This window comes from Melospiza georgiana, chromosome 8 (assembly GCF_028018845.1).
Source record: "Melospiza georgiana isolate bMelGeo1 chromosome 8, bMelGeo1.pri, whole genome shotgun sequence".
Lineage (NCBI taxonomy): Eukaryota > Metazoa > Chordata > Aves > Passeriformes > Passerellidae > Melospiza > Melospiza georgiana.
In genome coordinates this window covers 20,557,534-20,579,445 of record NC_080437.1, presented here as the reverse complement: position 1 = coordinate 20,579,445, position 21,912 = coordinate 20,557,534, and the positions used below count along the sequence as shown (strand labels likewise).

General features: G+C 42.5%; 2 protein-coding genes across 2 annotated transcripts; one reads left to right on the top strand and one right to left on the bottom strand.

The window, feature by feature from the left end:
• The first annotated feature begins 2,216 nt into the window (after positions 1-2,216).
• Positions 2,217-12,781, top strand: SLC16A12 (solute carrier family 16 member 12). Its single transcript, XM_058029293.1, has 6 exons — positions 2,217-2,326; positions 4,006-4,109; positions 5,348-5,491; positions 7,908-8,499; positions 9,568-9,827; positions 10,903-12,781. Exons 1-6 carry the CDS (start codon positions 2,217-2,219, stop codon positions 11,163-11,165), a joined length of 1,473 nt encoding a protein of 490 aa, XP_057885276.1. The 3' UTR covers positions 11,166-12,781.
• A 4,225-nt stretch (positions 12,782-17,006) lies between these two features.
• On the bottom strand, positions 17,007-21,298 carry LOC131086274 (interferon-induced protein with tetratricopeptide repeats 5-like). The gene is made up of 2 exons (XM_058029211.1): positions 21,152-21,298; positions 17,007-19,050 (listed from the first exon to the last, which is right to left on the bottom strand). The coding sequence occupies exons 1-2, from the start codon at positions 21,154-21,156 to the stop codon at positions 17,616-17,618; spliced, it is 1,440 nt and encodes a 479-aa protein (XP_057885194.1). The 5' UTR covers positions 21,157-21,298; the 3' UTR covers positions 17,007-17,615.
• Positions 21,299-21,912: the final 614 nt, after the last annotated feature.

Below are 21,912 nucleotides of genomic sequence, written 5' to 3'. Positions count from 1 at the left end.
GGGTTCTGGGAAAATAACAGCAAGTAACCATGTAACCAAACACCTAATCTATGTTTACTTAGCCTGATATGCCATCAAATTCTTCCCAAGTACGTTAATGTACAGCTAAAAATGTGAACTCAACCCTGAGCTGAGGCTTGCCTGGGAAGTGGGGCCAGAGATCTGGGCTGAGGCCATGCCACCCAGCTACTGCTGTTTGTGCATTAAAATTAGTTAGGGCTCTGTATGTGGAGATCTGAACATTTTTGTATATATTTCTTCTTATTGAAGGGTTATTGTTATCCATTCTGGCATTCCTGGAAGTTCCTCCTTCACCCTAAATAATCAAAACTTGAAAATGAAAACCAAACCAACCAACCAACCAAAAAAAAAAAAAAAAAAACCACCAAAGAGAAAAAAACCAAAAAAACCCCTTCATTCTCGTAGAAGGAGCAATGAAAGATACTGCTCAGACCCAAAATAAGGAGCTTCTCCCTGCAAAGTCTCTGCAGAAGTGCCCAGGATCCCCCTGTGATGGATCATGTGCTTATGCAAACTCCACCTAATTATATTACTAAGCTTTCAACATGTTGTGGTTTTTGTTTGTCATACCCGCTTTCTCCTATTTTGCTCACCTTTGAGTTTGGCAGTGTGTATATGTTTTCTTAAAATAATTCTGGTTTTGGTTTTGAGCTGGATATCTCAAGGAGGTCACTGAGGGACACTTCTCAAAGGTTCAGATGTGGTGGTGTTTAGGGCTAGTTCTAGTGTCTTGCTGTTTTGGGTCAGGAAGCTCTGGGCTTTGCAGAGAAGCCTTGAGCATCACCTGTCTGAGCAGCTTCAAGGACTGAGGATGCACACTGTTAACCATGTAGCTGCTTTCTTGAATTGCCATTTTAAATGGCTCCGTAGCCCTCTGACCTGCCTTAACACTTCCTGGGAAGCCTGTGGTTCTTGTCAGTGGGAATCTTGCATTCTCAGCATCTGTTGTATCGAGGTGAGATGGAAGGTATTTGAGCTTTCTCTTCAAGCAAAACTGAAAGGCATCCTAGATATTCTGCTTATGTCTTAAAAGTCTTTGATCCGTCCAGAGGCTAAGGGCTTGCTGGTGATGGTAGAAACACGGGCTGAAATGTGGCACTGACAGCCAGCACTGTGTGTTCCTGCACTGAGAAAATTGGGGCACTTCAGGTCCCTTGGCTGAGCCCTGCCATTCAGTCACTAATGCAAAAGGACTAAGGGCTTTTTGTTGGTCCCCTCAGCAAAGCACATGACTCAGTTACTCACCAGCGGTGCATCCAGTGGGTGTCAGTGGGTCTCCTGCAGTGTCCTGCAGCACCCAGTGTGTATTTAGAGACAATTTGATGGCCTGGGTGCAGACACAGTTTTGATTTAAGTGGTTAGGAGAGGGGAACAGGCTAGCTCTAACCTTCTGTGAACTGTTGATGCTCACAAAATTAAGTTGCTGTGTTCTGCTGATTAGAGCTTACATCTGGGGTTTAGCTTGTGAGAATACAGAGGACATTTTATCATCAGATCTTCTCTGATTGTGGAGTAAATATTCCCTTCCCATACAAAGGTGAAAGCTGTATTCTCTCAAGCAAAACTTTCACACTAAACTGTGTACAAGGAAGAGTAGCTAGTTAGAGTAGAGATTGCAATTGGAAATACAGTTCAGGCCAGGGATGGATGAGTGGGGAGCCTGCTGGATGTGGATGAGGACTGGCAGCAGTGGAGTGACTTGCACATGTATGCAGTGACACGCAGGGGGGAAGAGGGTATTGTGTGCTAGGATGCAAGTGCTGGACAAATCACCCAAATTATCATGAAAAGCATGATACCAGACACTGGCTCAAATCTTGATGGCCCTCTTGGTTCCAACAAATTTTCATAAACTGCATGTGAAAGAAGCACTCCCTTTTCTGCAGTAGGGATGGCTGAGGCAGTGTCTGCCCAGCCATTCATGTTACACCACGTGCAGTCTGTCCTGACCCTGGCTGTTTCTCTCTCCGAGATGGCCGCAGCCCCATGTGCCGAGCAGCCCTTTCCTGCAGTAGGGATGGCTGAGGCAGGGTTTCTGCCCAGCCTTTCGGGTTACACCATGTGCAGTGTGGCTGACCCTGGCTGTTTCTCTCCGCAGATGGCCGCAGCCCCATGTGCCGAGCAGCCCGGGCCCGCGCTGGCCGTGAGGGCCGCAGCCAGGCGCTGTCCCTGAGGCGAGGAGCGCAGGCACCGCCATGGCCTCATCCCGCCGGGCCCGGCACGCCGGCCCTCCCGATGGAGGCTGGGGATGGATGATTGTCGCTGGCTGCTTCCTTGTCACCATCTGCACCAGGGCCGTGACAAGGTAAAGGCACTGCTGCTTGTCTTGCTGGCCTCTTTTTGGCATTAGCTTTCTTTTCTTTTCCGCCATAGGAAGAGGGTTTGTTATCTCCTGAAACCCCTAAGGCTGCTGGGATGACCAAGGGATTATGAGCCCTCTGGTTTTAGTCTTGCCTCCTCTGACAGCTGCTCTAGCTTTCAGCACCCACTCCCTGATTTCTTACAGAATCAAGGCCAGGGGCAGGTAGAGCTATTTCAGGCTGTGGTGGTTTGCTGGGGAGGGAGGAATCATGTAGGGTCTCTTTGGGTTCGCTGTGTCTCTCTGACCCCACAGCCGTGCTCATTTTTGCCAGTCCCAGTGAATTAAGTGATTCCTGAGTCAATGTGAAAATCATGTCAATACCCCCTTCTCCCACTGCGAGCATTTCAGACACTGTCCTACCTGAGAAGGTCCGAGCCCTAGAGAAGAGACTCCTCTCTGCACCCTTCTGGTATCCAAAATATGCAGAAAATATTTTCTCAAAATAGAAAGAACAGGAGAGAACAAGAACTAGACTGCTGCCTCGCATAAAAATAACGCAATCTGGGATGAGATTGCTTTCACAGTGACTTTGATGTCGACTGCAGATAGAGGAGCTTGGTGTGTGTGAACATGGACAATTTAGCTATATTAAGCAGAGAGTTAAGCACCCTGGTAAGTGAGGAAAACTTGTTGGGCAGTCAGTATAGTGGAAATACAGTGTTTCCTACCTAAAGTTCTTATTTCTTTTAAAATAAAGCTCCCAGATTTAAGAATCTTAAATCTTTAGGGATCTAGGGTTTTGGAGTCAGCAGCACAGAAGGGGATAGAAACACTTACCCAGTGTTAGTTAATGCATACAAATGTACCAATTCCATAATAATAGCAGAGAATTCCTAGAGGATTTAATTCCATGTTTGTGTGTGCAATGTGTTACATACAGGAAATAATCTAATGGCTGGCACACATTAGACTACATAGAAGAGTGAAATATGTGCAAGAAAAAAAGCTGAAGAAAGTGGTCATGCAGTGATTTGGGAAAAGGCATCTCTTGTTGATCCAGAAAAGAGAATGAAATTATGCAACCTTTTAATCTGTTCCTCTGCAGGGACATATTGAACAGTAACACTTGTCAAGTTGAGAAAGGACCTCTCCTGCAAACATTTTATTAAACTGCTGGAAGGTCCACAGGCTCCTGCTGTGTTTTGATTCTTTGTTTGAGAGGAGTTACTTTGCACTTGTCCATCCATGAGCACACAGCTGCAGGTGGGGTTTGCTCTGCAGGTGTTACATTGACCCTACCCTCACAGTTTGTGCGGGTGTGGGACAGTGAGCAACAAGGCCAGGGAAGAACTGTGAAGCCAGGGCTTTATGTGCCAGGGAAGCAACATCATCATATGGGCTATGAGTTGCTGGGGAGAATTAGCATTTCAATTTCCTTTTAGTTCAAAATACCGAGTCATAAAAACTCTAGCAGCAGATACCCCAGCAAGAAACATGTGATATTATAATCACATAATTATAATATTATAATAATTGTGGTTCCCAACCACAATTTTGATTTTCCCAAGAGCTGGAGAGGACCTTCAAGTGGGTACTTTTTATACCTGAAGAGTGAGAACAGTGTTTTCCATGAGGCAGATATTCCATGTTTAACTGACTAATGTTCATGTTTTTTGTCCTAGGTGCATCTCCATTTTTTTCGTGGAGTTTCAGGCATACTTTGGGCAGGATTATGCCAGAACTGCTTGGATCCACTCCATTGTGGACTGTGCTACGATGCTTTGTGGTGTGTATTACCCTTTCAAGAGTAATGTAGCTACTTTTGCATTGGCTCCATCTGTTTTTAGCATGCTCACAAGTTGGTGGAGTCAGCTGGGAAAGAGTGATACTGTGGGATCTCTGGGGTATGGTATATCCAAGCTGCTTCCCCCAACGCAGTTCTGCAAGGGAGTGCCTTCATGAAAGAGGAAAAAGAAGCAGAACTTTGTTTTGTGAAATGATCTAATTTTTCAGAAATGTCCTTTTGTTCAGGTCTATTGGGACACCTCATGTTTGAGAGCTATTAACTGAACAATTGTTTCTTTTGCCTTTTGATTGGAGTCATATTTGAGATGTAGCACAGGATGTACATCTTGCCTCCAGATCAAGTCACAACCACCCTCCTTTTATCAAAAGTGTATATTTACAAATAGTCTTCTCTCTTAAAAGAAAATTTGCTATTATTAAAAATCATGTGCATCAACACAGCAGCTGTACTGAATTTCTCATGGGTTTGCTTTAAAGCTGTACAGCTTGGTGAAAATCCATGCCCTGGTCCTGTAGAAGAGATTAATCCATAAGAATTGCTAGAAAGGCAGAGGGGCACAGCAAGAATGAGATGCAACAACTCACCTGTGACAGCCAGGTTATATCTTGGGGAAAAGAGAGAAATAGGGGTATCCTTGCCCTGGCATTGCAGGTAGTAGAAGGGGAGAGGGTTGGTGATGGCATCCCATGGTAGAGCCAGGGTGATATGGGAGACATTGGATTTGGAGAAGTGCAGGAGAAGGGTAGCAGCCCTGGAGATTGTCCAAAAGATGTGAGACCTCTCCTGTTTGTGTCTAACCCCGAGCCCATAAGGCCAGGGAGTTGTGAGGAAGGACGCCTAAAGTTACTGAGGGCTGAAGTGCAAATTCCAGGTGGGGAAAAGTCTGAGTGTTGTAAGCATAACAGTGTGGGCTGTTCCTGTGACCTGTCTTGACCCCCTGACACTGCAGATTAGCTGTGTTCCATAATGACTTTGATCTACAGAAATGACTGCTGAGAAAGGTACTGCAAGTTTCAGGTTTAACCTGACTTTTACAGGGTTTTTTCTTTATATTTGGTGCTCATACTATTGTGACAGGATTATGTTGGAAGACCACTCTGTAGCTGCAAACACCATTTTCTCCTGCTTCCTCCTGCTTCCTTTTCTTCTAAAACTGTTGCAGTGAACTGTGTGTGAGGACCTGCCATTAACTACCAGCTTTATTTGTTTCTTTGAAGCCCCGCTTGGGAGTTTAATCAGTAATCATGTATCCTGCCAAGTTGGTATCATGCTAGGAGGGCTGCTTGCATCTACTGGACTAATTCTGAGCTCATTCGCCACCAGTCTGGAACATCTCTACTTATCATTAGGAGTCCTCACAGGTAGGATGCATTCAGCCCCTTTGTTGCTGCCAGAACACAAGACAGGAATGCTAAAAACAATGGGTGATCTCTTCTCCATGTCATACTGACACTGCACTGGTCAAATAGAGATACTCAGACCTGTTCCCATGATTGTAGACCAGAGGCTGTGCCAGCAAGAGCTTCAGCACTGACTGATCTCATATCACACAAATGCAGCACCCTGCAAAAGCAACTTTACCTTCTGTTGGAGAGAGGACTGTCAATAAAGTTCTGAAGTTATGGGAGGTGAGGAGGAACTGCTGTTGCAGTTGGTGTACATGAAAAGGTTTCCCTATTTTGACTGGGATTTGGGAGGAGTTTGTTATAGCAGAAGTTCTAGATTGCCCTAATATATTTGCATATTTGGGAAAAAAGTTTAAACTAAAACATAAATGTAAGTAAGAATAGAGGAGCTCTTGGTGAACACCAGACACCTCAGCTGTATGCCTTACTTTTGTCTGCATTGCATTGCAGTTGAACAGCAAAAAAAAAATTGCTGGTTGGTAGTCTTGCTGTAGCAGCTCCTCCATTTTTGCTCAGGTATGGTGAAAGCAAATCTTTGCTCTGTCCTATCTGCCCGTGTTTGTTGTGCACAGAGGAACTTGAGAGGGGCCTGTGGTCACACTGACATTCCTTCCTCATTAATACTGACCTGGTAGCCACGGTGATATAAGACCTTGTACTTGGTCCCCTGGAGTTTAGTAACGAGTTGGTGGAATTACTGCAGTTCACATGCTGCCAACAGCTTATTTGTTTCAAAAAAAAAAAAAAAAAAAAAAAAAATCCTTATTTTAGCGCCTGTATTACAATGATACTGTATTACAATGTTAATCTTTGACAAAATGTGTTCATAACAAATAAAAAGGCTTCTTGTAATTCGAGGGAATGTGCTACAAACCATGCTAATACCTCTGAGGCTTCTTTAGTGGGGGCTGCTGTGAATACCGAGGTGGAAAGGCAGTTCCAACTTACATGGAGTAGTAAAGAGCCAAGTTCATTACAAGCAGTGAACTTTTAGCCTGTGGGGGCTGATCAACAGAGGTGAACTGTTGGTAAAGGCTAGATGTGGTGCCCCCAACCCAGAGAGCAGATGGGAACACAACAAGTGAATGTCTAAATCCATAAAAGCAACAGGACTTGAAACAAAGGAGTGAAGCAGAGGTGAGATTGGTGAGTGTCAATAAGTAGTGGAGTTCCTTCTAAGAGGTATGAAAGTGTTTTCAGCCCTAAACTTTCCGCTTTTCACAGAACATTTGTTGGCTTTTTTGAGACATTTTCCCCCTGCCAGCTCACTGAAAAATAAATGGTGTATATGCCTAATAAAGTATGATTTTCATAGCTCTTGAGTGTTGATGTCTAGCTCGGGGCTGCTCTGCTGGCTCTGCTGCCTGTACAGCTCCAAGCTCTGTGCCCTGCTTGTCCCCTCGCCTCCTGAGGGGTGCCAGACTGGGCACCCGCCGCCCAGAGTCCCTCTAATCCTCTTATTCCATCCTGGCAGGTTTAGTGCCTGCCTCATACAGTGTGGCCTTTGAGGAGGATGTGGCAAGCCAGTTACAGCACTGGGGACTGTTTTATCCTCTATCAGCAAGTTCTGCCAAAGGCACTGGGGACTGTTTCACCTTCAATGTAGGACATGCTCCAAAACCCTAGTCAGGAACTAATTTCTATTACTGATTCAGAAATACATATTTTAGTGTTAGGGCAACCACTTGATGATGAAAACCTGCTCTCTGATTCTGCAGCAGAGACCACAATCTTTTTCTCCATCCAAGAGATGAATCTTCTTTGTTTACTCAACTGGATCTGGCTTTCTGAGGCTTTCCTCCCCTCTTTACTTGTAGGCAGGGATTTAAAATGGTCAGGACTCCAAGCATCTGTTGCAAGGGGTTTGTTTAGCAGACCAAGAGAGGTTTTTTGTAGAATATTAGTAACAGAGACAGGCTCTTTGTACTGTGTTTCAGAGACCTGAAAATTAATGTTCAGGGTTGCAACAGACCAAAACACAAAGTGGTGCCTCATCAGGACAGCGTGTCCAGTGTCAGCATTGGTGCAGACCCTGGGGCAAGACCTCATCTTGTATGCATGAAAGGCTGGCACACCCGTTCTCTCATGTTTAGTGATCCTCCTTGTTCTTGTTATGACCATTTACTTCTGTCTGAGTCTTATTATTGTGGATTAATGGTCATCAGTTAGGTTTGTCAAGTCAGGGACCCTGCCAGTGGAAGAAAGACATCATCCTAGTTTCTCATCACACTCAGACTGGCCTGCGTGAGGCAGAATCAGAAAAAGCTTTCTATTCTTTGGTACTAATGAAAATGCATTATGTGGTTTGCTTTAATATGTTCCATATGTCATGCTTAGTATTAAGCCATCTGCACTTTGCTTTCTTTTCTAGGACTTGGGTTTGCACTTTGTTATTCTCCAGCCATTGCGATGGTGGGCAAATACTTCAACAAAAGGAAAGCGCTGGCGTATGGAATAGCCATGTCAGGAAGTGGAATTGGTACCTTCATCCTGGCCCCTGTGGTCCAGCTCTTAATTGAGCAGTTTTCCTGGCAAGGAGCTTTGCTCATCCTGGGAGGTTTTGTACTAAACCTCTGTGTCTGTGGTGCCTTGATGCGGCCTATTTCTCTTAAGGAGGATTGTAAAGCTGCTCCTGAGTTGCTTGAACAGAATTATGTCTCTGAAACAGAGAAACAAGACTTAAAGCGAATGTCCATCTCTTCACCTTTAATCAAATTATGGCCTCATGAATGTTTATGCTACTGTTCATGGAAGGAGTATGACTTTTTGCTGATGCCAGGCTTCATGGTGCTGGCAGTGTCAATTTTATTTATGGCATATGGCTGCAGCCCTCTTTTTGTCTACCTAGTGCCTTATGCTTTGAGTGTTGGAGTGAGTCATCACCAGGCTGCCTTCCTCATGTCCATACTTGGTGTCGTAGACATCATTGGTAATATCACCTTTGGATGGCTCACAGACAGAAGGTAAGGGCTTCTGGCTGATCAAGGGGAAGCTTTAGCTGGTGGGAGGCTGGATGCAAGCAAGGTATAATACATATAAAAGCTAACATTATGTACCCTTTCTCTAGCGTGTGTAACTTAAAAACCCCCAACAGAGTCTAACTTTTAGGAATGCTTGCTGTTTAATCTTTTTGTGTCTTCTGAAATGGTTCAGTTGGTTTAATATCCTTTTTTCCTGAAAAAAATGATGTGTTTGTATATTTGATAGTGGAAATGTAACCCCTTCCCTGAGGTATGTTGAGTGTGATCCTCCATATCTATTTCCAAGGGGGTTTCCCCCTGTTTCCTCTGCTTTTCCATCTCTTTTGTGTTGCTTGGGAGGCAGAGAAATTATAGAAGAGGGTCCAGGGTCTGGCCCAATATTGTTAGGCACATGCTAGGAAGGACTGACTGAAAATTGTTATACATTTTCCAGTCTAAGAACTCACCATGCTTTGTGAACTCAGCTCACTCCGAACATCAGCGTACAGTATCTGTAACATCAGTAGATACTGGCCAAATTAGCAAGGATTTCAATTCTAAAGGATGCATTCTTTACACTTCTTTAGTTTGTGGGAGAAATCATTGTTTTTCTGAAGCAGGAAGGGAGGGAATTGCCATCTCACTTAATTCACACTAACTCGCATGTAAGGGCTAACTGGAATGGTGGCAGCTAAGAGAGGTATACTGCAATATTTTATGCACAATACTGGGAGCACTTTGCTGAGCTGGGATGTAAAGCCCAATGAAATACTGCTTTGACCATTGAAACTTTATGGGCCTGCAAAACCCTGCAAAGCAGGGTTCTGTCACTAGGAACATCCTGAAGAACACTGCAGGCACCAGGCTGCTGCTGGCCAGGTGTTTCTGCAGCTGTAGGTGGGCAACCTTCCCAGCCTGGGCTCGTCTGCTGAGTGAAGGCTTGTGAAAGGCAATTGACTTGATCTGAGCCATAGAAAAGAGTGAGAGACTGAAGCACTGCATGCCAGGGCATAGAAGCTGAAATGATGGTTTCAGTGATAATATTTTTCTTTTCTGTTTTGAAATTTGCAGGTGCCTGAAGAAACATCGGTACTTTTGCTACCTCTTTGCAGTGGGAATGGATGGCCTGTCTTGTCTTTTCCTGCCAGTTCTCCAAAGCTTCCCCTTGCTTGTGCCTTTCTCATTTACCTTTGGCTACTTTGATGGAGCCTATGTAACGCTGATCCCTGTTGTGACAGCAGATGCAGTGGGAACTTCTTTGTTATCATCAGCACTGGGCGTTGTGTATTTTCTCCATGCCATACCATATCTAGTGAGCCCACCTGTGGCAGGTCAGTTTTGCCAAATGACTTCCCCACAACCTTATCAGTACTTCAGATTTACCTATTGATGTAAAGGGGAAGGAAAGTTAGCAAATGTACAGCAAATGTGAAGGCAGCCTCTGGGTAAAGGAATAACACACCTGGACATTCTTAACTCTTTAGATTTCCCATCCTGGCCTTGGTGGGATGATTTCCAAATACAGGGTGAGATGAAAAAACAAACCACTATGAAATAGGCTTCTAAGCACAGCTACATCAGCACTTCTCGTAGTTTAGAAACTGTGCAAGTAGAAGGAGTAAAAGATTCCACTGCGAAATTACATAATTTTGTAAAATCTAAATCTCTCTAAAGAGAGTTTTATTCCAAGCTTGTCTTTCTTTAATGTTTTCTTTTTGTATTTAGTCTCTACATTGCTTTGAACAGGTGGGTGAGTCAGCTTCACTCCTGTTTGGTCATATACTCATCCCTGTAATATCTAACCATCATTTTTGCCATTTGTACCATTACAGTGAAGTAAGGATGAGAGCTGTACCCTTATTATTCTTTAGAAAGCACTTGACACAGTTTTTAATACTGTGGAAGCTCTGAGATCTTTTTCAAACAACCAACTCTATATATGTTGCATATTTTGTAAATTGATGTTTACATCAATTCCCAATTAATCACTGCTCATTAAGCTTTTAATTTAATTTTGCATAGCAAAAATTATTGCAAAATAGAATTGTTTTGAGTGAAGCATGAGCCTGGCCACAGCTTAATAAATATTTCTGCATGAAGATCTTAGAGTTCTCTAAGCCTTCTAAAGACTGCCAGTTAAATCCAGGCAGTCGGAAGATGTTTATTTAGTAATGTGGTGATGACTGCTCTGCCTTTTCTTGTGACCTCCAAATAAAAGGCTATAAAGACATAATTTGCCTGCTGAGAATAAATCCCTCTCTATACCAGGATGTAAAAGTATAGTGATGGTGATGTAAATATGTATTATTTGATCGTTTTTATATGTGATAACTCCTGGGTAACAGGATTTGTAAATTATCCATGAGAATACCAGTGGACTTCTAAATTATTTTTTTTCCCCTGCAGGCTGGCTTGTGGACACAACTGGCAGCTATACTGCATCATTTCTCCTGTGTGGATTTTCTATGATATTTAGTTCAGCACTATTGTGCTTTGCAAGACTAGCAAAGAAAATCAAAAGAACACATTTGCCATCCCTCACTGGTAACACAGCCTTGAAACAGCACATCTGGACAAATGGAGCAATAGCTTATTCTGTCACAGCAGAATTAGACCAAAGGGATGTTGAATTTTTGGCTGTGGATACAAACAGCTTCAGCAAGAGGTGACAAGTGCTGTTGTGATTCAGTAGGGCACAACCTGAGACAGATGTGGCTCAGTGGTGTTACACTGTTGAATACACTTCTCCTGTGAAACAAGACCTCTCAATTAGATTGTTCTGTCATGTTTTAGTTGGCTTAAATCTACATACAGCAACAGTAATACCAAGTTAATGCAGTGATAGAAGAAAGCTAGACTGAAAATAGAGTTTGTAGATACAAGTGTTCACAGATTTATTTGAAATGCAATGTTGACTCCACAGGGATCAGTCACCAAAACTGAACAATAACATTTACATTTAAAAATACTATTAATGACCCAAGCTTTTTCATTTTGTGGTCTAGTATGTTTCAATGGACTAATTATACACACCATGAAAAAATCTCTGCATTTATCAGTCTGCATGAAACTCTTTGCAAATGAGTGTTTCAAATGCCAAAGTCATCTGTTTGTTTTGCTTTTGTTTTGTTTTTGGTTGGAGTTTTTTTTAAGAAAATCTGGCAGGAAACTGATTTATGCTGAAAGTACCTCTGGAGCAGCTTTAATTTTTACAATGTGCCTGAACTTTGTACATACATTTCAATTTAATTTCAAATATGGTTTTAGACCTGCTTTCCCACATGTTCTATTGTAAATTTTACTTTTTTCCTTTTTTCTTCTGGATACCTTTAAAATTTGAACTTCTAAACATTGACATGCAGGGTATGATCTTTCAGCTAATCCTTGTCTTGGAGGGTGGAAAATGTGTAGTGGTGGCTCTGCTTATCTGAAGAGGAGTAAATTTGTACCATGGGCATGCTGATAGACAAATGTGCTTTAAGTGCATTAGTGGAAGAAGCCCAAAGGCAGCCCAAGAGACCAGAGAGGCTCCGGTGTTTTCAAACCCAGAGCCTCTTCCTCTTGTAAAATCAGCACCTATTGGAGAACTTTAGAGTCCATGCAACCAGGTGGCTGAGAGATTGCCCACCCTGGGCTGGTAATGGAGAAGATGTTGGCAGAATTGTTTCTGTGTATTGCAGGGACAAGTCTGTGTCTTTTCAGACCCAGAAACTGCATCCTCAGGTGGTGCCAATTGCTCATTTGTACCATCTGAGGAGCTGTCAGGTCACTTCTCCTTGATGGCCAGAACACAAGAGCTGTGACTCCTGCTGCTTGTGTGAGGAATATACTCCAGCTGGCTGCTTCACAGGAGCTAGGGAGTGCATGTAGCTCATGGAGTAACTTACTGATGTGATGGTCTAATAAATACTGTGATTTTCTACATTTCCAGAGTGAACACATTGTCAGCAATGGAAAACTTCACATTCCACAATACAAATAGTTTCAGTGTTTTAATGCTGTATCAAGCTGTATTCTGTTCATTAACAAATTGATCAGAGTCTAAATAATTTTCACTTACACTGAACTAGTAGTTTTGTTATTCTGCAGTGTGTTCAATGGCTACTCGTGGTGTCCTTTTCCACTCTGTGCCTTGGAAGTGAAAGCAACATAGACTGATATTTATCAATTTGATTTAAACCAAGACTACAGCCATAAGAGTACAATGTATTTTATACACACACACACACACACACATATATATGAATAGCATGTGTATCAAGTAGTTTTGTTATCCAAGTGTATTTTAAATACAACATATTAAAATAGATTTGTGTTTAAATTAAGCCTTTCTTTCTGTCCTGCTTTAGGAATGTAGTCAGAGCCAGTAGCATGATCTATGTGCACAGACCACAGAATAAGCAAGAGCAGTGCAAAGTCTTCTTAAAGCCAATGACATAAGTTTTCTTCAGCTCAGCATGAAAATTGACTCTTGGACCCCAATTTAGTCTTTAACATATATTCATTAAAAAAACCAAAAATTATCCATGGGTGTTTCTTAATGAGTTAGGAAAAATATGCACATGTGGAAAAAAATTAATTGGTTTTATTAATTAGTACTGATGAAGATAATGTTTTAGATCTTAATATTTTAAAAAGTAGGGAATAGTGTGGTCAATCAAAAATACATTTTTTTTGGAACAAGTTATAAATTACCACTATAAATAAATTTACAAAAAATTAATTACTTTGTTTATCACATCACAACACATCATGGAACTGCATATTGTAAAAGCCTGTTGGAATACTGTTATATGTATTTTTATCATAGTAAATTATACTGTGTAATATGTTATTAGCATTTTCTTATTATTTCAAGATTTTTTTCATATGCTTTTCCCTTTATTTTTTTTAAGCACTACTTACTGTTTTAAATATCTCATTTAGCAGCAAACATTCAACTGGTTTTATCCACAGACCTTTTGTAGAAAATGGTAAAATTCTTTCAGGGCTTTCCAATACTGTCTCTGCTCTGACTTAAGTCAATGGAGAAAAGCTTATATACTGCAATAAAGACTTCTGTGCATAAAGGACACTGTGAAATATCAGCCCTGTCCTGAATGCTCCCACTAAGAAACAAAAGGAAAGAAGTGGAGCAGAAATGACCTGCAAGTGGAAGAAATGGGAATGCAATCCAGGCTGGTAAAGGCTCAGGCCAAACTTCCCGCTCCTGCTCCACAGAACCCAGGCTGAACAGATCACCTTCATCCTGCCATGTGAAATATTTCAGGCAATGCATTACAGAAATCCCTGGCTCACAATAGTTTTAAAGAATGATTTATGGTGTCGGCAATTTTTTTTTTTTTCAGAGATGATAATATTCAGGCAGTCCTCCATGGAAGACATTTCCTAGCATGGCTTAGTATGGGAATAAATCAAGATACCCAAGCTAGCTGTGAACAATTTGCCAGATGAACACTGCATGTTTGAGGATTTAGGGGTCTTTTCCACCCTTAACTATCCTGCAATTCTGTGTTCCCACCAGTCCTGATGGACACAAGCGTTGATGGGCATGAGCTCGGCTGGAGCACTGCACTGCTGAGCCTGTCTGGCTCCCCAGGAGAGCGTGGTGGGACTTGGCTTGGGGTAACATCTGTCCAACAGATCCTACCTCAGATGGATCCTACCTGGGATTATGCTCTGCTCTGTGCAGTGGATGGAAGTTCAGTGTAAGTAAGTGAAACTGCTCACAGCTGCTGGAGTTATCTCATGTGTCTCCATTCCACGAGGTTTGAAATGGGGAAATAATAATTATTTTGAAATTATTTATATTCTAGTGATAATCTGGAACATTTAATAAATTGTACCTTGGAAAGTTGTGTGAAAGCAACATTGAAAAAGTCAAGTACCTTCTGTTGAAAAATTACTCTTTTTTCAGAAAAAATATTCCTGAAACATGCCTATCAGCTTGGATAATAATTTATCTCTGGAAAGACAAAGGCTGTGTTACTATATGGTGAATGTATTTTATATTGCCAAACATTGTTTCTTTGTAAAGTGTTACAAATTTATGTGAGAAGGAAGAGCTCGTTTAACTTAAACTGTAACACTACTTCATGGTCAGCATGGCAAAGTCCTTAGTAGGGTTTGCCTCAATAAATAATATCTTCTTCTTAGTGTTTATTCTGGTGTATTTCAGTAAAATTTTCTATATACTTTAGAAGGTGCTTTTAAGTCATAAATTGATACTTCCTGAAGTGTTATTTTCAGTCATTTTCCCCCTACACAGCTAGCATCAGCTTCAGGGTTGTATTCATATTTGGGTGTGAATTAATTGACAGGTGTGTTCAGCCTCTGTGCAGTTCTAGTTTTGCCCCCACAACCCCCCACATATTTCTCAAAAATGTGTGTTGTGTTTCATTTTCTCTAACTCCTGAAGCTCCCGTGTCGCCATTCAACCTGCTCCCGTGTCGCCATTCCAGGCAAGGCAGCAGCACCACCCTGTGGGAAATGACGCTTTTCCTCATTTACCAGACAGGCAAATTCAGAAGGCTGGATACCTGGGAGCATCCCCAGGCATCTGTGGTCCAGAGCTGTCCTGCAGAGTACAAAGGAGGTGAGGCACAACAAATACACCTTTTGCATTACTATGCCTCACAGTTTCTTCACTGTGCAGATCGAGCTGCTATGACTCTTCATAAAAATTCAGGCTCACATTTTTTTTCCAAAACAATTTATACCTTATCTTTATTTCTTCAAGGTTCTTTTTTCAGGAGATATCCTGGTGGCAGTGTAGAGGGGAGAATGGATGTGTCACCATGGCTTGCACCACCTCTTCCCCAAATTCTTCCCTGCTGCCCTCCACCCTCCATGCCCTCAGTGGAGTTTAGATAGCGCTGGTGCTGAGTTTAGAAGCTCTCAAGGTTCACAGAGGCAGTGAGGTTGTCTGACAGACCCTTTTGTCCCCATAGCTGGGCACACCAATGTCATGTCACCAGTTCCTGAGTTTGCCCCCACTGCTGCTGCAGCCAGCTTTCAGGAGTGATCTGCCAGAACTGTTCCCAGTCCCCCTCTTCTCCCTCCTCACCACTCCTTCCCTAGGCAGGGTTGCCTTTGTATGTAACAGAGGATCTGGCAGGTGGCTGCGAAACAAGGGTGGATTTTGGTCCAGCTGGTTCTTAGGAAGAGAGTGTTTGCAATATGTACACTTGATTGCTTTTGCTCGTGGTATGAAAGATTCTCTGAAAGAGAGCTGAGAAGGAAGAGGTTTATTGTTATTTTGTGATCTGGTATCAGTGTTTTGCACTCCTTCATGGCTTGTCATCCTGTCTGTATGGGGGTGCTGTTGTGGGTGCAGGAATGCTCCAGGATGGCTAGAAACTAAAGTGCACATCCTTCTTGATGGACTCTGTCACCAGTTTGCTTCATTCTACACTAGTGGCTAGGGCTCAGAAACATTTTGGAAGTAGAGCATTATTTTTCCCTGAGTACTATGCTCTATCAAACACAGGGACACTACTGAGAAATTAGAACAGGATATCACAAACAAGAGCAAAATTTAGTTGGACAGCTGAAGACTTTTGTCATTTCAGTGCTTTCTCCAGCTATGTAGACCCTATGGGCACCTGTGGAGGCTCAAAGTCCTGCCACTGAAGTGACAGCACCTTAATCTGTGAGGAGCAGAAACAAGTGAGGGGAAACATCCTTGTTAAGTGAGGGTGAGAAGCCCTCCGGGGGGCTTCTGCAGGCACATGTTAATATTTCCAGTTTCATTGGCTCTCCCAGTTGTTCCACCCCTGTTATCCTATTCATTCCCCTAGTTTGCTGACTCCCCCCTGCACCACTTTTCCCTGTTCCCACTGGTCCTCAGAGCCACCCCTTTTTCCCCCCATATTTAATCCTGTACCCTCCACCCTCTTCTGTCTCTGTCTGTGGACCTTCTTGGAAGCAGTAAACAGCCTTTGGATCTCCAAACAAAGACCTGTCCTTTGCCTTTCTTCGTTAGCTTTTCTGCAAGTCTACTCCAGGCCCTGAAAGCGCGGGTTGCTCTCTGGGACTTGTTGAAGTGGGCTGCTTTAGGCACCCACCCCTTTTTCCACATGCCCCTTGTGCTCCCCTGCCCTGCTCTGGGGCACTCACCCAGCTCTGCTCTGGCTGTGCTCTCCCCTCCATTTCCAGTTCAGGTCATTTCTTGTGTGTGTTTGCTATCCCTGGCTTTTTTGACAAGCATGGCCATAGCCATCTATTTGGCATCTCAAAGAGTGTCCTTCCTTCCTCTCCAGAAGTTGTGGTTCCTGATAGGGTGTTTTGGGTAAACTAGACAGATGTTGTTTTGTCCACAGTTTAATTCTTTTGTGCAATGCCCCTGGAGCCAGTTTTGCTGAGAGGTCAGGGAAAATAAATATGAAAGGCTCCTCAGCCTTTCATATCCTACCAAAACTTTATCCTTCTTACTTTTTGGAATGGCTGTTTCACTTTACTTATCTACTAAGATGAAGGCCGGTTATCAGAAAGATACTCAGATGCAATAGTCAACAGATTAAACAGACTTTAGTAGTTCACAACAATAGTACACATTTTGTAAGCTTCCAGTGGACTAGCTAAACAGTATTTGTTTTTCATAATTAAACAGCATACAAGGTAATAAACTGAACAAGCCTTCAACAAAAGTTTCTTCTACAAAAGATATTTTTGAAATACTTAAAAAAGCTTCAGAAATTCTATTTGTGTATAAGCATGCCTTCAAGTATACAGACAAAATATTACTGTATGATTCCCTTATCTTTTTCTCAGTAGAAGATAATATCTGGTTTCAGCATAGAAGTTCTGTGTTCTGCAGACTATCACTTAAATCCAACATTTATACCCATGTTAGCATTGAAGACTAAGTTAGATTAGCTATAAATATATATTTTATATATTATATAGTTAGCCAAGCATGCTCTCTGCTAGTGAATGAACAAATCAACAATTGTTGTCTGCAGTTTCTACATTATGAGCGGAAAGTGATGCCACCTGTGTTCCATTTGGTCATAATGTCTACCTTCAAAAGAAAAACAAACAACAAAAAAAGGTTTTGAAAGTCTGTTGAAACCTCCTTGGTTTGGGGGATTTTTTGGTACACAGGATTTTTGTGAGCTTTAGCTTGTAATGGAAAGTCGTAGCTCAGTTAATGCATTCAGATATTCTTCATTGTTAGGATCCAAAGCAATGGCTTCCTCATACCATTCAACTGCTTCTTGTTTATTACCATTTAGTTTATGAACGAGTCCAAGTGTACCAAAATCGGTGGCATCTCCTAAACCACTCTCAATTTTCTGTTTCAATAATGTCTTCACAGCTTCACTGGACCTTTTTTTTGGATAGGAATCCATTTCCAGTTTCAGACATTCTATGTAATATTTAATGGCTTTTGATTCTGATTTCATGTCAAATTGCTGAAAATTGCCATAATTGAAGTAGATGTCTTGTTTTTCATCACAGGCTAGATCATTTCTCTGAAGCACTTTCTGAAACGTCTCTTCAGCTTCTTCATACCTCTTGTCTATTGCATATGTCTTTGCTAGGTCACTATAGGCAGAAAAAAATACTGGCTTTTTGTCAATCGCCGTTTTAAAATGAAAAATGGCAAGCTCCATGAGATTCTCTATTTCCTCTCTACGTGGGTATCTTGTCTTTTTCAGCTGAAGTACCTTGGATCTGTAGCAGAGTCCTAGTTGGTGATGCAGAACAACAGACTTTGGCGTCAGTGCTAGGGCCTTCTTGAAAATCTCCACTGCCTTGTCCAGTTGTTTTTCCTTTCTGTAAAAATTAGCAGCATGTCGCAGGAAAACAGGAAAGTCAGGGGTTTTCTGCAGTCCTTCTTCAATGTACCTCTGCCCTTCATGAGCTCGATTTAATCGCTGAAGCTCTAATGCAAGCAATGCCATAACAGAAGTGTCCATTGGGTTCAGTGCCACTGCCCGCTTCAGGGCCTCGAGGCATGGCCTCCTCTCCCCACCATACCACTTAACATCGCCTTCCAAGCGATACATTGCTGTTGCATAGCCAGCACTAAGATCTGAGTTATTGGGGTCACTCCTCAGAGCATTTTCAAAGCAATTCACTGCCCTCTCAAAGTAAGCCCTCCCAAACCGTAATAATGCCCATCCTTGCTCAGCGTAGATCTCTGGAAGCTCAATCCTCCCATGAGCAGAACTTGAAAGCTTTTTGCAGCTGTTTTCCACTTTGCTTACATAAGTTTGAGCTTCTTCATATCTCTGCATGTGGTAATAGATCCAGGCATAGTTCCCCCAGGTAACAAGACTTCTCCTGTCAATTTCATCTGGATGATGTTTTTGAATAGCTTCTTCAGCTTTTTTGAGACTTCTCAGGGCTTCCTCATTTGAATTCTTTAGGTATTTTACATAGGAGAGTAAATTATAATCTCTAATCTCATATTTTGCCAAAAACTTGATATGATCAAGTATTGTTTCCTCTAGGGCCTCAAGACTTACATGCTCCTTCAGCAAAGCCCATGTAAAATGACATTCTAACTGCAACAGGGAGTCCTTCAAGGAATCCTTGGAAATGGTACTAGAAGAAATCAAAGAAAAAAGTTGTTTACACCCCATTTACTTTTTGCTATTCTTATCTTTAAGCCTGGCATGATGTACTTTAAAGGCAGGCAATACCTCACTTGGTCCACAATACTTCAAACAAGCCAAAGCTGTAGGGAGACCTAGGTTCAAAGTGCTGAATAGCGATTTTAGTAATTCTTCTTGCCAGTGTATGATGGCACCTCTTACACAGAAACAGATATTGCTGTGGATGTTAAAATGGAGGGCTGGTCTCTGCAGTAAAGCTGGCACACCCTTGGGCCTCAGAAACATACTTCCTGTGCTGGGAACAATTGCTGAAGCCAACCCAAAAGATGTTATCACTTAAAATTCCCTTTAACTATAAACAATGTGATTTACTCAATTTCCTAAACCTTCGTACATGTTATGGTTTCTATTATCAATTTCATTTTGGATTTCCTGCATTTTTAAATCCTTGTATGTTAGATCATAGCACCATTCTTATGTAATGGTTATACTGCTTATATGGTTAATGTATCCAGGAATTGGGTCCCAGATCTCACCAGCCTCTCCAGTTGCTGGCACTTGGATGTACAGCCCATGAGTATGTAACCCCATTCCACTTGCTGGTGCAAAGCACACGCTCGCTCACTAACCCTGTGACTCCTCAGATGCTGCCTCTGGCTGGTCAGGGAGCTTCTCTCTCTCCCAGGTGCCTCATCCCTAGACACACACACTCACACACCCTTATTAACCAGACATACTATTGGTCATTAACACTCCTGTAACCCTGGTGTGGTTTGAGCTGGCAGCTAAGCAAGATGCTGCTGCTCACTCATCTCCCCCTGTCCCCCACTAGTGGAACAGGGAGGAGAATCGAAAGTAAAAATTTAGGTTAAGATCAGAATTTAATAATTTCTAATAACTTAAACAAAATAAAATATAGTAATAGTAAATATTAATATTTATGACAAAAGGAAAAAATAAAACTCAAATAAAAACAAGTGGTGCACAGTACAATTGCTCACTACCTGCTGTCTGATGCCAGACTCTGTCCCTGCACCCCAACCAGCCCCCTTCCAGGTGACTCCCTGAGTCTATATACTGGGCATGATGTTCTCTGGTGTGGAATATCCCTTTGGCCAGTTCAGATCCCCTGCCCCAGGTGTGCTCTCTCCAGCTTTTTTGTGCACCTCCTCACTGGCAAAGCTTGAGACACAAAAAAGTCCTTGACTAGGATAAACACAACTACCAACAAATTGTGAGTGTGCTATACACATAATTGGCATAATGAAACCAAAACACTGTACCAGCTGCTGAGAAGAAATTAACTCTATACCAGATGAAATCAGGACAATCCCTCTCCATCATTCAACAGCTTTTTCTTCCCAAATGTGGAGCCACCCGGGCAGAGTGTTATTTGGGTTTCCCCTGCTGCCATTGCCTAGCTGTGTCCTGTGTCCCTCTGTGGATGCACAGACTGGCCTTTGTCACACAATCAAGGGGACATTTTTGCAACACAGAGATGACATTTTAGTCTACGCTGTTGCTTTCCCTTAATTAAAGAAGGATTGACACACAATTCTATTACTGGGGCTCCTCAGTCAAATCTTCCTTTCTTAGAAACACTTCCTTGCTGTCTGTCCTGCAACTCCTAGCAGGTCTGAGAGCCTGTGGGGCACAGCATGTGCTGCTGCTCAACTGCACAATCAAATCTTTTGAGTAAAAAAGGACTGAGTGGAAAGACTGCAAAATTATGAGGAGGCAAATCAAGGAGGAATCACAAACACAGGTTTGAGAGACAGATTATACCTCTTTGGCTGGGCACCAGCTGCCCCTGCTACAGCCTGGATTTCATCCTCACACTGCATGCAAAAAACATTTCAGACTTTTGTTCTACTCACAGAGACTTAACCTCATTAGAGAAGCAGTAACACGGCATCATTCAAGAGCATCCTCATTTTATTTTGGTTCTTCTCTAAATATTCTGTAAAATATTTTCTGGTTCTAGATGCTCAAAGTCCCTCACTGCTTACATTTATGTAAATAATAAGCATTATTTTCCCGTGGCATAGAGGAAAAAAAAGCATCTTTCAGAGACTGGATTGCTTTCTTACCTCATGGTTTTCCTTCTCTGCTCACTTGTCTTCAGATAGCCCCAAAGCTAAAGGAGTGCTGCCCACTGCTGTTGTGCCTTCCTTTTATTTGGTCCAGCACTCATGGTCTGTGATGAAATGTCTCGGAAAAAGAAAGTGAAACTTAGCTTTTCCCCTGGCGTGCCGAAGCAGAATAGTCAGTCTGCAGCTGAGGAAACGAAACTGAGTCTCTAAGCCGAACCGTTGCAGCCTGGCTCTGTGCCATGCATTACTTTGTGTTGTGGAGAATGTGGCAACAGCTCCTAATGCTCCCAGCGTTTGCTGTGTTCAAAGGCAGAGACATCCACGATAAAGAGAGCTAGTGGGGGCTCACCTGGTTATCCTGCATAGGCTAGGCAAGGGTCATTTGCCCCTGGTGCCTCTGCTGATGCATCTTTGCACAATTCAGTGCCATGCTGTAGGCTTCTGTTTTATTGGTGTTGTGTCACCCACGTAACACACACACAAACAAACCCTTATCTCCCCTCTCTGCACTCCTTCATCCTGTGCCTCCACACCATGAGGTCTCTGCTGCTGTTCCAGGTCTCTGTTCTTCTGTACTACGCCATTGTCTAGGAGTACTAAGTATCCCATCCACAGGAAATGTTTGCTGCTGCTCTCTACATAAACCCAGGACTATCCTTTCACAAATCACATTAGACAGAGGCAGTCAGTTTGAGAAACTGCTGTCACAGGTGTGCCAAGCAAAACAAAGCTGAAGACAGGTCAGGACAAGGTCAGAC